The sequence below is a fragment of the Diaphorina citri genome, unplaced genomic scaffold, assembly GCF_000475195.1.
Source record: "Diaphorina citri unplaced genomic scaffold, Diaci psyllid genome assembly version 1.1 scaffold1, whole genome shotgun sequence".
Classification (NCBI taxonomy): domain Eukaryota; kingdom Metazoa; phylum Arthropoda; class Insecta; order Hemiptera; family Psyllidae; genus Diaphorina; species Diaphorina citri.
The window spans coordinates 1,048,207-1,060,964 of record NW_007377440.1 but is presented as its reverse complement, the minus strand read 5'-3'; the positions used below and the strand labels follow the sequence as shown (position 1 = coordinate 1,060,964).

The following is a 12,758-nucleotide window of genomic DNA, read 5'->3' as shown; positions in this document are numbered from 1 at the left end:
TCATAGAAGAAAAAAAAAATCCCTTCTTGCAAACTATTCCTTTAGTAAAGACACTGTACTGTCAGCTCATAAATCTCTATCCCTTCATTCAGCACTTCAATAATTCCCACAACCCAGCTCAGGAGGGCATTCTGGGTTTCTCTGATGGCGATGGCGTAGATATCTGCCCTATTGGACTTTGGCCTTCGGTGTACTCCAGTAGGTCTTCTTGTAGAAATCGAAGAACAGGAAGAACATGAAGATGTCCTGCGAGAGACCGAAGTACAACATGAATTGCGGGTACTTGCAATTGGAGGAACACAGTTGGATGGTACAGTGAATTCCGCAAATGATGAACTGGAACTGGAGACAGAAACATGAGATAGAAGAAGAAGGAGGAGAATAAGAAGAGGAAGAAGGAGAGGGAGAAGAAGAAGAAGGAAGAGAAGAAGAAGAAGGAGGAGGAAGAGAAGAAGAAGAAGAAGGAGGAGGAGGAAGGAAATTAATTTTTTCTTTTGTGTTGGCGTAAACTAAAAGAGATAGCACCTTATTTAGATTGTAAAAAAGACTCTATGTAGCTACTCTAAAATAAATTAGATAGGTAGGTACCTACTTTTGAGGTGTGTCCACACATGTTCGACCGGCCGTCGACGGCTGGTCGACTATGTCTGGACACACCTTTAGATATGTCTCTAATCCTACGAGACAGAACTAAAAAGAGCAATTCGTTATCAAAGTAGGTACTTACCAGTTGTAGCTGAGTGATGTACTTCTTCCACCACAAGTTCCATTTGTTCTGAGGATCGAAAGCCGAAACCAGGTAATACCCTTACCAGTTGTAGCTGAGTGATGTACTTCTTCCACCACAAGTTCCATTTGTTCTGAGGATCGAAAGCCGAAACCAGGTAATACCCGTACATTACACCATGCACAAAACTGTTCACGGTTCCGAAGAACGCTACTTGGCCTCCTGTGAAAGAAAAGAAATGGTAGGTAGTTAAGTTAACACTCCATTTTTATGTAAAAAAAAGCTGTCAAGTCAGACTGAAACAAACTTCAGTCAAACAGAATTTTTTGTAGAGGTTTGACAGAGGAAACTGTAATGGCTAAAAAAGAAGGAAGACAGGAGAAAGGCAGTTATTCCGGGAACGAACTTTATCTTTTCAGGATAAAATCCGCCCCGGGCGATAAACGAACCTGCGACCTAGCGCTTACAAGGTAGACAAGAACGAGCGAAAGAAGGAAGACAGGAGAAAGGCAGTTATTCCGAGAACGAACTTTATCTTTTCAGGATAAAATCCGCCCCGGGCGATAAACGAACCTGCGACCTAGCGCTTACAAGGTAGACAAGAACGAGCTCCCTCCAAGATAAATAGGCTCGCGTCGAACAACGTCGTCAGACTTAAAATTAACGTAATGAAATCGCGCCCGCGGCCTGATTGAAAACATAATAAGCTGGAAAATAAATCTTCAGTTTCTCTAACTCATTTCTCCTTTCTTTGCACAGGGAAGGAGAAGCCAGTCGTTCCGAGAACGAACCTTGTGTGTTTAGAATAAAGTTTGTCCCGGGTGGGAATAGAACCACGACCTAGCGATTATAATGCAGGCACGCTACCCTCCAAGCCATGAAGTTAGCCTGTCACTTTGTACTGTTGACTTTTCGAAGTGTAATGTGCAAAGTTTTACTCAGTTAATTACCTAATACTATAATACCTACCTACTCATTTTACAAATTTATTACTGAACTTTAGCAAAACGCTGCGCTGGGAACCGGTGCATAGTGCATACTGCATTCGACATTACAAATCTACTTATCTTTATCCCCATAATAATGACAGATCTTTATTCACATACTCGTAGGAGTTAATTAATTGATTTGTATGCAGTATGCATCCATTGCATTAGCAGATTTGAAAAGAAGAACACATCAGAGGTAACAGAATTTGCACTAAGTAAAAACTGCTTGAGGTAGGACTGTCAAGTAAAACTCCTATTTGAATAAAGGTGTTGAAAAGAGCTAATAGTCATGCAGCTAGATTTACTAATAAAAGGACTCTCAACCGTGAAATATCATGAATGCTCGTCAGAAGTGTCGTAAAAAAGTACGCCGAAATATACTGCCGTCTACGCTCTAATCTCCAATACCTACAAACCTACATATTTATGTACCTTACCACTTACCTAGCTAATAGGTGTGTAGGTATATCTATAATAGTCCAGTAGGTATGCGGTACAAGATAGCTAATTATAGGTATAATCAGCAATGTCCAGTAGGAGTAAACGATCTCTCAATATACATTTTGAATATTAAGTACCTACTCAAACTGTTGGTTTTTTAGCTCAATGATTTTAAAAAAAATGAAGGGGCAACAATAGGGTTGCCAACTTTTTTTTCGGCATATATGGTACAAACTAGAAAAATCTGGTGTGAACATCACACGACTTTCCTCATCCTATTGAATGACGCTTATTTTTGGGTGTTCTTGTTCTTATAGCCAAACTTACAATATCTCTAATCGTTTAGTCGGTATAGCTGAAAACCGCCAAAAAACGATCAAAAACCGCCAAAAAGCGGTCAATATACCGCCAAACGCAGCACCTATCTCAACCAAACGTTTTGTGTTGCATCCTTGTCACATTTGTGAACTACATACCAAATTTCAAGTCTCTAGCTTGTACTCCAGTTTGTTAAAAACACACTCATCCGTTTTCCCATAGTGCAGCGTGATGTGTGCTATTATTATTCTAGTCCACGTACCTACATAATGACGTGCAATCTCATCTTGGAACAATGTGATCCCAATATAAGATTTTGTCTGTACGGGACACTTTTAAACCTGAAGTTATAGACTCTTTTGGCTGATGGGTATTGCCTATTACCTAAGGCCAGCCACGCACTATGAAGTATACCTGACAGGTACACCTGATCAGGCCCACCTGTTAGGTCTAACTGATAGTGTGTGTGCCCATCAGGTATCAGGTAGACCTGACAGGCGGACCTTTACAGCCGTACCTGTCAGGTCTACCTGATTGTGAGTGGCTGGTCTAACAATCCTCAAGAGGTATGTAATATTGAACTAGCCTTTAACACTAGACTCATGCACACTCAAAGTGTGTTCATTAAAATGGCTTTAGTTTGGAAGTTTGGCAACCTATGGAATATCGTCTTATTTTCCACCGGCGCGCGGCCCGACGCAGCATGGCAGAAGGTGAACCAAGAATTATATTTTATGCATAATTTTAATAAAATAAAATTTATCGCCGTAAACGAAAAGCATAATTATTACGCCTGTTGTGTAGTATGCCTTTTTGGCTAAGAAATTTTGTATCGCCTCTTTATATTTATTTACAGTCATTGTACAAACATTGCGAGGTAACTTGTTGTATAGTTTTAAACATTGTGATTCAAAGTTTTTTTGTATTTTTGTGTAGTTAGTTTTTTGTTGGCACAGTAAATTGTTTTCTTTAGCTCTCGTTTCATAATTGTGGATGATTTCAAAGTTTTCAAAAATGGTTGTGTAGTGTTTTTTTACAAACATGAGACATTGTAATATATAAAGACATGGGAGTGTTAGTAGTTTTTCTTCAATGAATGTTTCTTTGCACGAATCTGTGTATCCTAGTCCGAATATCGCTCTAATACATTTCTTTTGAGCAATGAAAGCTCTTGTTGCACTGGCTGAGTTTCCCCAGAAAATGAGTGCATAGGAAAGGTGAGATTGAACATAAGCGTGATATGCGCTTAATGCAGCTTCTTTGTGAATGGAGTCTTTTATTGTTTTCAATGCATATACAAAGCTGTTAATTTTATTTGTTACATTTTCTACTTGATTGTGCCATGTAAGGGTCTCATCTACATGTAATCCTAAGAATTTAGCAGATGGTGTATTCTTTATTGTAGTGTTATCATATGTCAGTTCTGTTGTCTCATTTGTTGTCTTGAATTTAAAATGTATTAAATTAGTTTTGTCAATATTCATCTTGAGATTGTTTGCATTGAACCATTCCATAAGTTTGTCGAGGGAAAAGATTATTCTTTCATTTATAAGATTTCTGTCATTGGTTTTAATAATTACTGTGCTGTCATCTGCATATAGAGTTATAAGATATTTAAGTAATTTAGGAAGTTCATTTATATAGAGCAGGAAAAGTAAAGGTCCTAGAATAGATCCTTGTGGTACTCCTTTAGTAATTTCAGTCCAATTCGATGTAATTTTATTGTATTGCTTTTTATTATCTTCAATTATGATTTCTTCGTATGTACCATCGACTATTCTTTGTTTTCTTTGTGTAAGATAGGATTTTATGAGTTCAGCAGATTTACCTCTGAATCCCATATTGTATAATTTTGTTATTAGGGTGTTAATGTCAACAGAATCAAATGCTTTGCTTAGGTCAAGTAGGAGGGCAAATACTATTTCTTTTTTATTTAATCCGTCAAATACTTCTTTAAATAGTTGATACATGGCATTGATAGTAGATTTTGCCTTTACAAATCCATTTTGATTAGGTGTTATAACTTTATATTTGTCAAGGAAATTAAAAATTCTGTCATGCATTGTCCGTTCGAAGATTTTTGATATGTTGGATATAAGTGCTAATGGTCGGTAGTTTCCTAGTTCTTCTCTGGATCCTTTGTTTTTATAAATTAGTTTTATATTTGCATATTTTAGTTTTGTTGGAAATTTCCCTTGATCAAAAGCTTTGTTTATTATTTTAGATAGAGGTTCAGCTAATGTGTTTGCACAGTATTTAAGAACTTTAGTAGGAATAGTGTCCGGCCCAACTGAGTTAGTGTTTTTTAGGGATTTTATTATCTTGTATATTTCAATTGGATTTGTGTGTCGAAAAATAAATGTCTGTGTTACGTGTGTCACAAGATTCATGTCAATTTGTTTGTCTTTGTTGACATTTGGGCATATATTTGTTAATTGAATATTGATTTCATCCAATTTTTCATTAATTATTAAGTTTTCCTTGTCTTTGATCTTAATCTTTTCCAAAGTTCCTTTATCTCTAATTTTAGATTTTCCTGTTTTTCTTTTTGTGACCATCCATGTAGCTTTGATTTTATTTTTAGCTTTAGTTATAAATTGTGTATTATATGTTTTTTCTGCTATTTTCATTTCATACTTTAGTTTGTTCTTGAAGTCATTATATTCTTTTCTCGTAGTTCTTCCTTGTATCATATTCTTGTATAGTTCTCTTTTAGTTCTAAGTTTGTCTTTTATATTTTTATTAACCCATTTCTTTTTATTTATATTTTTACAAGGTTTTATGATATTCGGGCATATTTTGTTCATGTGTTCTGTCAAGATTTATACACTGTCAAGTGATGAATGCAATTTCTGAAGATTTTTGTCGGATAGATTTCTATATTCACAGATTTCAGGTGAGTTGTCAATATCAGTATCGTCAACTTGTAAAGTGCAAATCTGTCCTGTGTGATCGGATAAGCTTGTATAAATGACATTTATTTTGCAATGTTCTTCTGTCCGATTAGTAAATATATTGTCAATTGCAGTTTTGCTTTTCGTTGTGATTCTTGTTGCCTCGTGAACTGTTGGGTGTAGATTATATTCCTTGAGTATGTCTAAAAATTCGATTGTATTATTATTCTTTTTATCCAGTACATTAATGTTAAAGTCACCACAAATTAGTATATTATATTTTTGGTGATTGTATTTTATAATTATTTTTTCTAATATTTTGTTTAATTCAATGAAATATTGTCTTATGTTTTCTTCCTTTGGTGGTCGATATATACAACATATTACTGTATTAAAATGAGGTATAACTATTCCGGAGCATTCTAGTACTGTTTCTAGTTTTTCATTTGTAATGTCTTTGATGATAGTGTATTCAATATTTTCTTTCAAGAAGTGTCGGAAAAAACTCCTATTTGAATAAAGGTGTTGAAAAGAGCTAATAGTCAGCTAGATTTACTAATAAAAGGACTCTCAACCGTGAAATATCATGAATGCTCGTCAGAAGTGTCGGAAAAAAGTACGCCGAAATATACTGCCGTCTACGCTCTAATCTCCAATACCTACAAACCTACATATGTACCTTACCACTTACCTAGCTAATAGGTGTGTAGGTACATATATCTATAATAGTCCAGTAGGTATGCGGTACAATAGGTGTGTATCTATAATAGTCCAGTAGGTATGCGGTACAAGATAGCTAATTATAATTATAGGTATAATCAGCAATGTCCAGTAGGAGTAAACGATCTCTCAATATACATTTTGAATATTAAGTACCTACTCAAACTGTTGTTTTAGCTATTCTCCTCTTGGCCTCTCATTACTAAAAGGTCAGCAGATGGCTTACTTTCCACGAAATTATCTGAGGTTTTTTTTCCAGTTTGTTAAAAACACACTCATTTGTTTTCCCATATTGCAGCGTGATGTGTGCTATTATTATTCTAGTCCACGTACCTACATAATGACGTGCAATCTCATCTTGGAACAATGTGATCCCAACATGAGATTTTGTTTGTACGGGACACTTTAAACCTGAAGTTATAGTCTCTTTTGGCTGATGGGTATTGCCTATTACCTAAGGCCAGCCACGCACTATGAAGTATACCTGACAGGTACACCTGATCAGGCCCACCTGTTAGGTCTAACTGATAGTGTGTGTGCTCATCAGATATCAGGTAGACCTGACAGGCGGACCTTTACAGCCGTACCTGTCAGGTCTACCTGATTGTGAGTCGCTGGTCTAACAATCCTCAAGAGGTATGTAGTCTTGAACTAGCCTTTAACACTAGACTCATGCACACTCAAAGTGTGTTCATTAAAATGGCTTTAGTTTGGAAGTTTGGCAACCTATGGAAAATATCGTCTTATTTTCCACCGGCGCGCGGCCCGACGCAGCATGGCAAAAGGCAAACCAAGAATTATATTTTATGCATAATTTTAATAAAATAAAATTTATCGCCGTAAACGAAAAGCATAATTATTACGCCATTATTTCATTATTAAGTTTTATGTTTCGGTCGTTAGATAGAAAATTAAATTTTTGGCAAATTTTGGTTTGCCCATTGCTCGGCTCATTGTCAGGGTTCATTGAACTCACAATATGTGGTTCGTTGACCTTCGAAATGCATTTCATAATGGAATCATTGTTAAAATTGTTAATTAGGTGGACTTTGCACGTTTGTAGATTAGGTCACAAAAGTCAAATAACTTACCGTTCTAGTTCAGGTGTTGATTTGGTTTCAACTCGGAACAATACCTACATTTTCATCTTTATGTTAACTAGGCTAGACGGACTTGATTATACATTACAACAATGCATTATAGCTAGCGGTGATAGTGTTGAAATATCAATTTAACTAATCAGTTAGGTACCAGTTTTGAATTCTCGCGCCATGCGATTTATCGATATTGTAAATCGATAGTTCAGTATCGATTATTAGAACTCGATATCGATTCTTCTGTTTGTTATCGAAGTATGAGTAGACGGGTAGCTTGAAACTTGTCACCGAATAGAGGGTAAAACCCCCGTCACTAAAAACCCTAGAGGTTATATAGTGACTTTCAACCCCTTCAAAAAAAGAAGGAGAAGAAATAAATAAAATAAATACATTGTGAACAAGTACATAGTTAAATTGGATTGTACGACTATGTATGGTCTGCTTTATGGTTAAACAACCGGAAAAAAAGGTCTTTGAACCAAATAGTTTCCGTATTTAACTCAGTAGGTAGGTACTATCGATTCTTCTGTTTGTTCTCGAAGTATGAGTAGACGGGTAGCTTGAAACTTGTCACCGAATAGAGGGTAAAACCCCCGTCACTAAGAACCCTAGAGGTTATATTGTGACTTTCAACCCCTTGAAAAAAAGAAGGAGAAGAAATAAATAAAATAAATACATTGTGAACAAGTAGGTACATAGTTAAATTGGATTGTACGACTATGTATAGTCTGCTTTATGGTTAAACAACCGGAAAAAAGGTCTTTGAACTAAATAGTCTCCGTATTTAACTCAGTAGGTACATTGGTTGCACTATAAGGAAAAACTTACTCATATTCTCTTTTATTTTTCAATGGGAAATGTCATTGCATGCAGGTATTGCAGGTGCACTTATTTGCAATATAAAGTATAGTTATGTCTGTACCTAACAATACCTAAGTAGGCTGAATGTAGGTCATACCTATACTTTTTCCTAATCTAATACTTATATAAAAATAAATGTGTGTGTGTGTGTGTTTGTTCGAACTTTATGCCTGGCCAAACCGCTCATCCGATTGCTATGAAACTTTGTCAACTTATTGTTTGCACTCCCGTGAAAGGTTATAGGCTACTTTCCGGTTCGTTTTTGTTAAGCTACGCCGAGCAAGACCACTAAATGGATGAGTGACATGAACGGCCATGCCTTAAGGGTTTACTAGCAGAAATCCGGAGCGAAGCGACGGGTTATAGGCTATTTTCCGGTTCGTTTTTGTTAAGCTACGCCGAGCAAGACCACTAAATGGATGAGTGACATGAACGGCCATGCCTTATTTCGGCTAGTACTTGATAAAAGAAGTATGCTTCTTTTATTAGGTAATGAATAGGTACAAAATAGATTCCATTCCAACATGCATTTTTGAGATTTTGGACCAAATTTACCTGTCCATCAAGAAAACTCCTCAAGAAATAGATTCCATTCCAACATGCATTTTTGAGATTTTGGACCAAATTTACCTGTCCATCAAGAAAACTCCTCACTCTATTTTGATTTCGTAATGGTAATTATTAGATAGGTACCTAAAATAACTATCACAAACACATGACAAAAATATTCAATAACTTTAATACATCAATTTTTACATTTACACGTCGAGGTAGGTAAGTATATAGTGACATCACAGGAAAATAAAAAAAAAAAGAAAAAAAAAAAAAAAAAAAAAAAAAAAAAAAAAAAAAAAAAAAAAAAACTAGGATTTAGTCTTATCTATGATAGCAATAATAAAATTATTCTACAAGTGATTGCTACATTCTTTTGATCTACATAAATATGATGAATATATACCCGATTGATAAAAATAACCAATCAAAGCCCATCTCGAACAACCGATAATATGGGATTGATTAGGTAGGAAATGTAAGTAGTAGGGAATGATATTTGTAACAAAAGCAGTAATGCTTGACGTAATTTGCTCAACACAATTCAAATTCCCCTTATTTTAGTTGGTTCTGTTCCGACTTTAAACGATCACAAACAGAGGGATGATTGCTTATAGTCGGAACAGAAATCATGTCCTTATAATAGGGAAATCATGTCCCCCCATCGTTCGTGAAATCCCCTGGACTCTCAGCGAAATGATTTAACGCATAGCGGGAGTGTTGAAACAACAATAGGTTGCCACGGAATGCCTGTCCCATTTTTCTCATACTGAGGTTCTCTTGGTCTCTCATTTTTCTACCTATATGTCCCAATAATTGGATGTTATACTAATTTCCATTGAATTAGTGGATGTGTCATTTCTCCCATGTAGGTACTGATTCTCTCTATATTTTTTCTTCTTCTTTTTAATAAACCTAATTTATTCTTAATTTTACTAATGGACGTGCCATAATTTGCGTTTCTCTCTCTCCTTCTCTCTCTCTCCCTCTCTCTCTCTCTCTTCTGACCCTAAATAAACGGACCTCCATGTGAAAAGGTCCCTCAGTATTTGTTGAAATGACAATGAAATCGCATTCCAAGATACGGAAAATATGTGGTGTTCCCTCTCTAGCCATGTGTTCTATTCTTGGATCTAGGAGTTGGAGAGAACATGTCCGCATTTTAATACACTTGTTTTATTTATTCATACACAGGCATTCCGTGGCAACCTATTGTTGTTTCAACACTCCCGCTATTCGTTAAATCATTTCGCTGAGAGTCCAGGGGATTTCACGAACGATGGGGGGACATGATTTCCCTATTACCTATAAGGACATGATTTCTGTTCCGACTATAAGCAATCATCCCTCTGTTTGTGATCGTTTAAAGTCGGAACAGAACCAACTAAAATAAGGGGAATTTGAATTGTGTTAAGCAAATTGCGTCAAGCATTACTGCTTTTGTTACAAATATCATTCCCTACTAGGTACTTACATTTCCTACCTAATCAATCCCATATTATCGGTTGTTCGAGGTGGGCTTTGATTGGTTATTTTTATCAATCGGGTATATATTCATCATATGTAGATCAAAAGAATGTAGCAATCACTTGTAGAATAATTTTATTATTGCTATCAGAGATAAGACTAAATCCTAGTTTTTTTTTATTTTTATCCCATTGCACTATTAAGCGTCCCATAGAGGGACTTTTTCGGAATAAGTTCTACAGTTCATTGAACTACTTGCAAAGGTACATAAGTAGGAAAAATGTAGGTAAATAGATAGGTACTTACTGTGAGACTCGTTCTTTCCCAGGAGCCAGCCAACCTTCTTTTTCGGCGTATTTGGATCCTTAGGAGGTAACATACTAGCTGGAACATTGAACACGACACAGACACACCATGTGACACACTTGAAAACGCAGACACAAGAACAATGTCTTTTGTTGTTTCAGAAAATTATGAATATTTCGCACAGATGAATGTCTTAGAAACACACAAATTTCGAGTTCAAAAACACCGGTGATACGATCACCACACAGAAACACTCTTTATTATTATTTAGTCTCTTTATTTTCTCGCTTATTTGACAGCTAAACTTCACCAATGAAAATAGTGTTATGCACTGACTGAGTCAACCAAACAACTGACTCATGAATCTTTTTTTGGCAGAGGCTCAAGATACAATGATAAAAATTGGAAGAAAAATGCTGATAGTGATACTAATGTTGTTTATGAGAAAGATCCTGTCCTACACAAACATGGGGGTTATTGATGCACTTCTTAGTGTTGAAGTAAACATGAACGTGTTATTAACGGATATTATTTATGAAATACGCAATGGAGGGACTTCGGGGGTGTGTACCTATATTTCGTCATGTTTACTTCGAAAATCATCACCTTATATGTTGACTTTAATTTTTGTTTACATCTTTATGCATGAAAGTTAAACACGTGTTCATACAAGAGAATAAATATTATGAAGAAATATTATCATACCCTTATACTTGAGACAGGGTGGCCTGGATTACTTTGTGCTAAATTTGATGCCCCAATTTTCTCATTGAAGAAAAAAAGGACGGGGGAGAAAGAAGAAAGATAAGGAGAAAGAGGAGAAATGCAGAAGAAGGAAGAGGAAGAAGAAGGGGAGAAGAAGAAAGCAGTATCTACCCTGTACCCTGCCTATTCCTCCGTATTTTTCTCAGAATCTAATCTGCAAGTCTGAAGTCTGTCTGAGACTACAGCTTGACGTTTTCCTTTGAGAAAAATAGTTCTACCCCACATAGATTTCGAATATTTAGGTACCTACTGAACCAAGTCCCTTCGATTGACCATCCATCGCCACCACACCCGGATTTTGTCGTCAATAAATTGGACACACACGCACTGACAGGCGACAAATAGTTTGATTGCGAGTCGAAATGAAACGTCGGAATGAGCCAATTTGGCGGACGGTCAAGAATCCATTGAAACAATGGAGAGAGGACCCGCTGTCATTCAGGCTGTTACATTGCGATGTCAGCTATCAGCATGGTCTTCCTGTTCTTCGATTTCTACAAGAAGACCTACTGGAGTACACCGAAGGCCAAAGTCCAATAGGGCAGATATCTACGCCATCGCCAGAGAAACCCAGAATGCCCTCCTGACCTGGGTTGTGGGAATTATTGAAGTGCTATCAGCATGGATTTGGATCATCCTCCTCAGGGCTCAGGGGAGATCAAAAGGGGAATCGCCAATACCTAGTGGATATACTAAAGTTTATTGGACCGGAGCTAGGGTGCGGTCAGTTGAAAATTCAAATGCATCAACTTCGATCATAAACAATATGTTCAGAGAACAGGACTTCGATCTTTTAGGTGTGAATTATGAGCGATGAACCGTAAAGTGGAATTGCAAGATGTACTGTAACCTCAGCTTTATAATCTTACCCCTTCTACGTGTAGTAACTTAATCAGTAAAATGTTTGAATTTCAGCACTAAGTGAGTAGAGCGGTATTACGTTTGAGTGAATCCAGCAAACTGAGTTTCTGGGCTTCCAAGAGGCCCCAATCCTTCCAACACCGTGAGATCATGACACAGACACGGAAATAACGCATTGAGTTAGTCATTCAAAGAGCCGAACTAGAAAATTATCAGCATGGATTTGGATCATCCTCCTCAGGGCTCAGGGGAGATCAAAAGGGGAATCGCCAATACCTAGTGGATATACTAAAGTTTATCGGGACGGAGCTAGGGTACGGTCAATTAAAAATTGAAATGCATCAGCTTCGATCATAAACAATATGTTCAGTGTTCAGAGAACAGGACTTTGCTCTTTTAGGTGTGAATTATGAGCGATGAACCGTAAAGTGGAATTGCAAGATGTATTGTAACCTCAGCTTTATAATCTTACCCCTTCTATGTGTAGTAACTTAATCAGTAAAGTTTTTGAATTTCAGCACTATGTGAGTAGAGCGGTATTATGTTCGAGTGAATCCAGCAACCTGAGTTTCTGGGCTTCCTGAGTTTCTGGCCCCAATCCTTCCAACACCGTGAGATCATGACACAGACACGGAAATAAGGCATTGAGTTAGTCATTCATAGAGCCTAACTAGAAAATCTTTTTTAGGTTTGACAGAGGGAACTGTAACTGCTATGGTCTTATTGTCCCGAAATCGAAGAGAGAAGGAAGACAGGATAG

General features: G+C 36.7%; 1 protein-coding gene across 1 annotated transcript in view; it reads right to left on the bottom strand.

Moving 5' to 3' along the window:
- Positions 1-12,758, bottom strand: part of LOC103507483 (elongation of very long chain fatty acids protein AAEL008004-like) — a 30,322-nt gene continuing 17,564 nt past the window's right edge. Inside the window, exons 6-8 of the mRNA XM_026832978.1 lie at positions 10,373-10,490; positions 813-949; positions 1-342 (exon numbers count right to left, since the gene is read on the bottom strand). Of these exons, the coding sequence (XP_026688779.1) occupies positions 169-342; positions 813-949; positions 10,373-10,490 (429 nt within the window). The 3' untranslated portion in view covers positions 1-168. The remainder of the gene's footprint in view (positions 343-812; positions 950-10,372; positions 10,491-12,758) is intronic.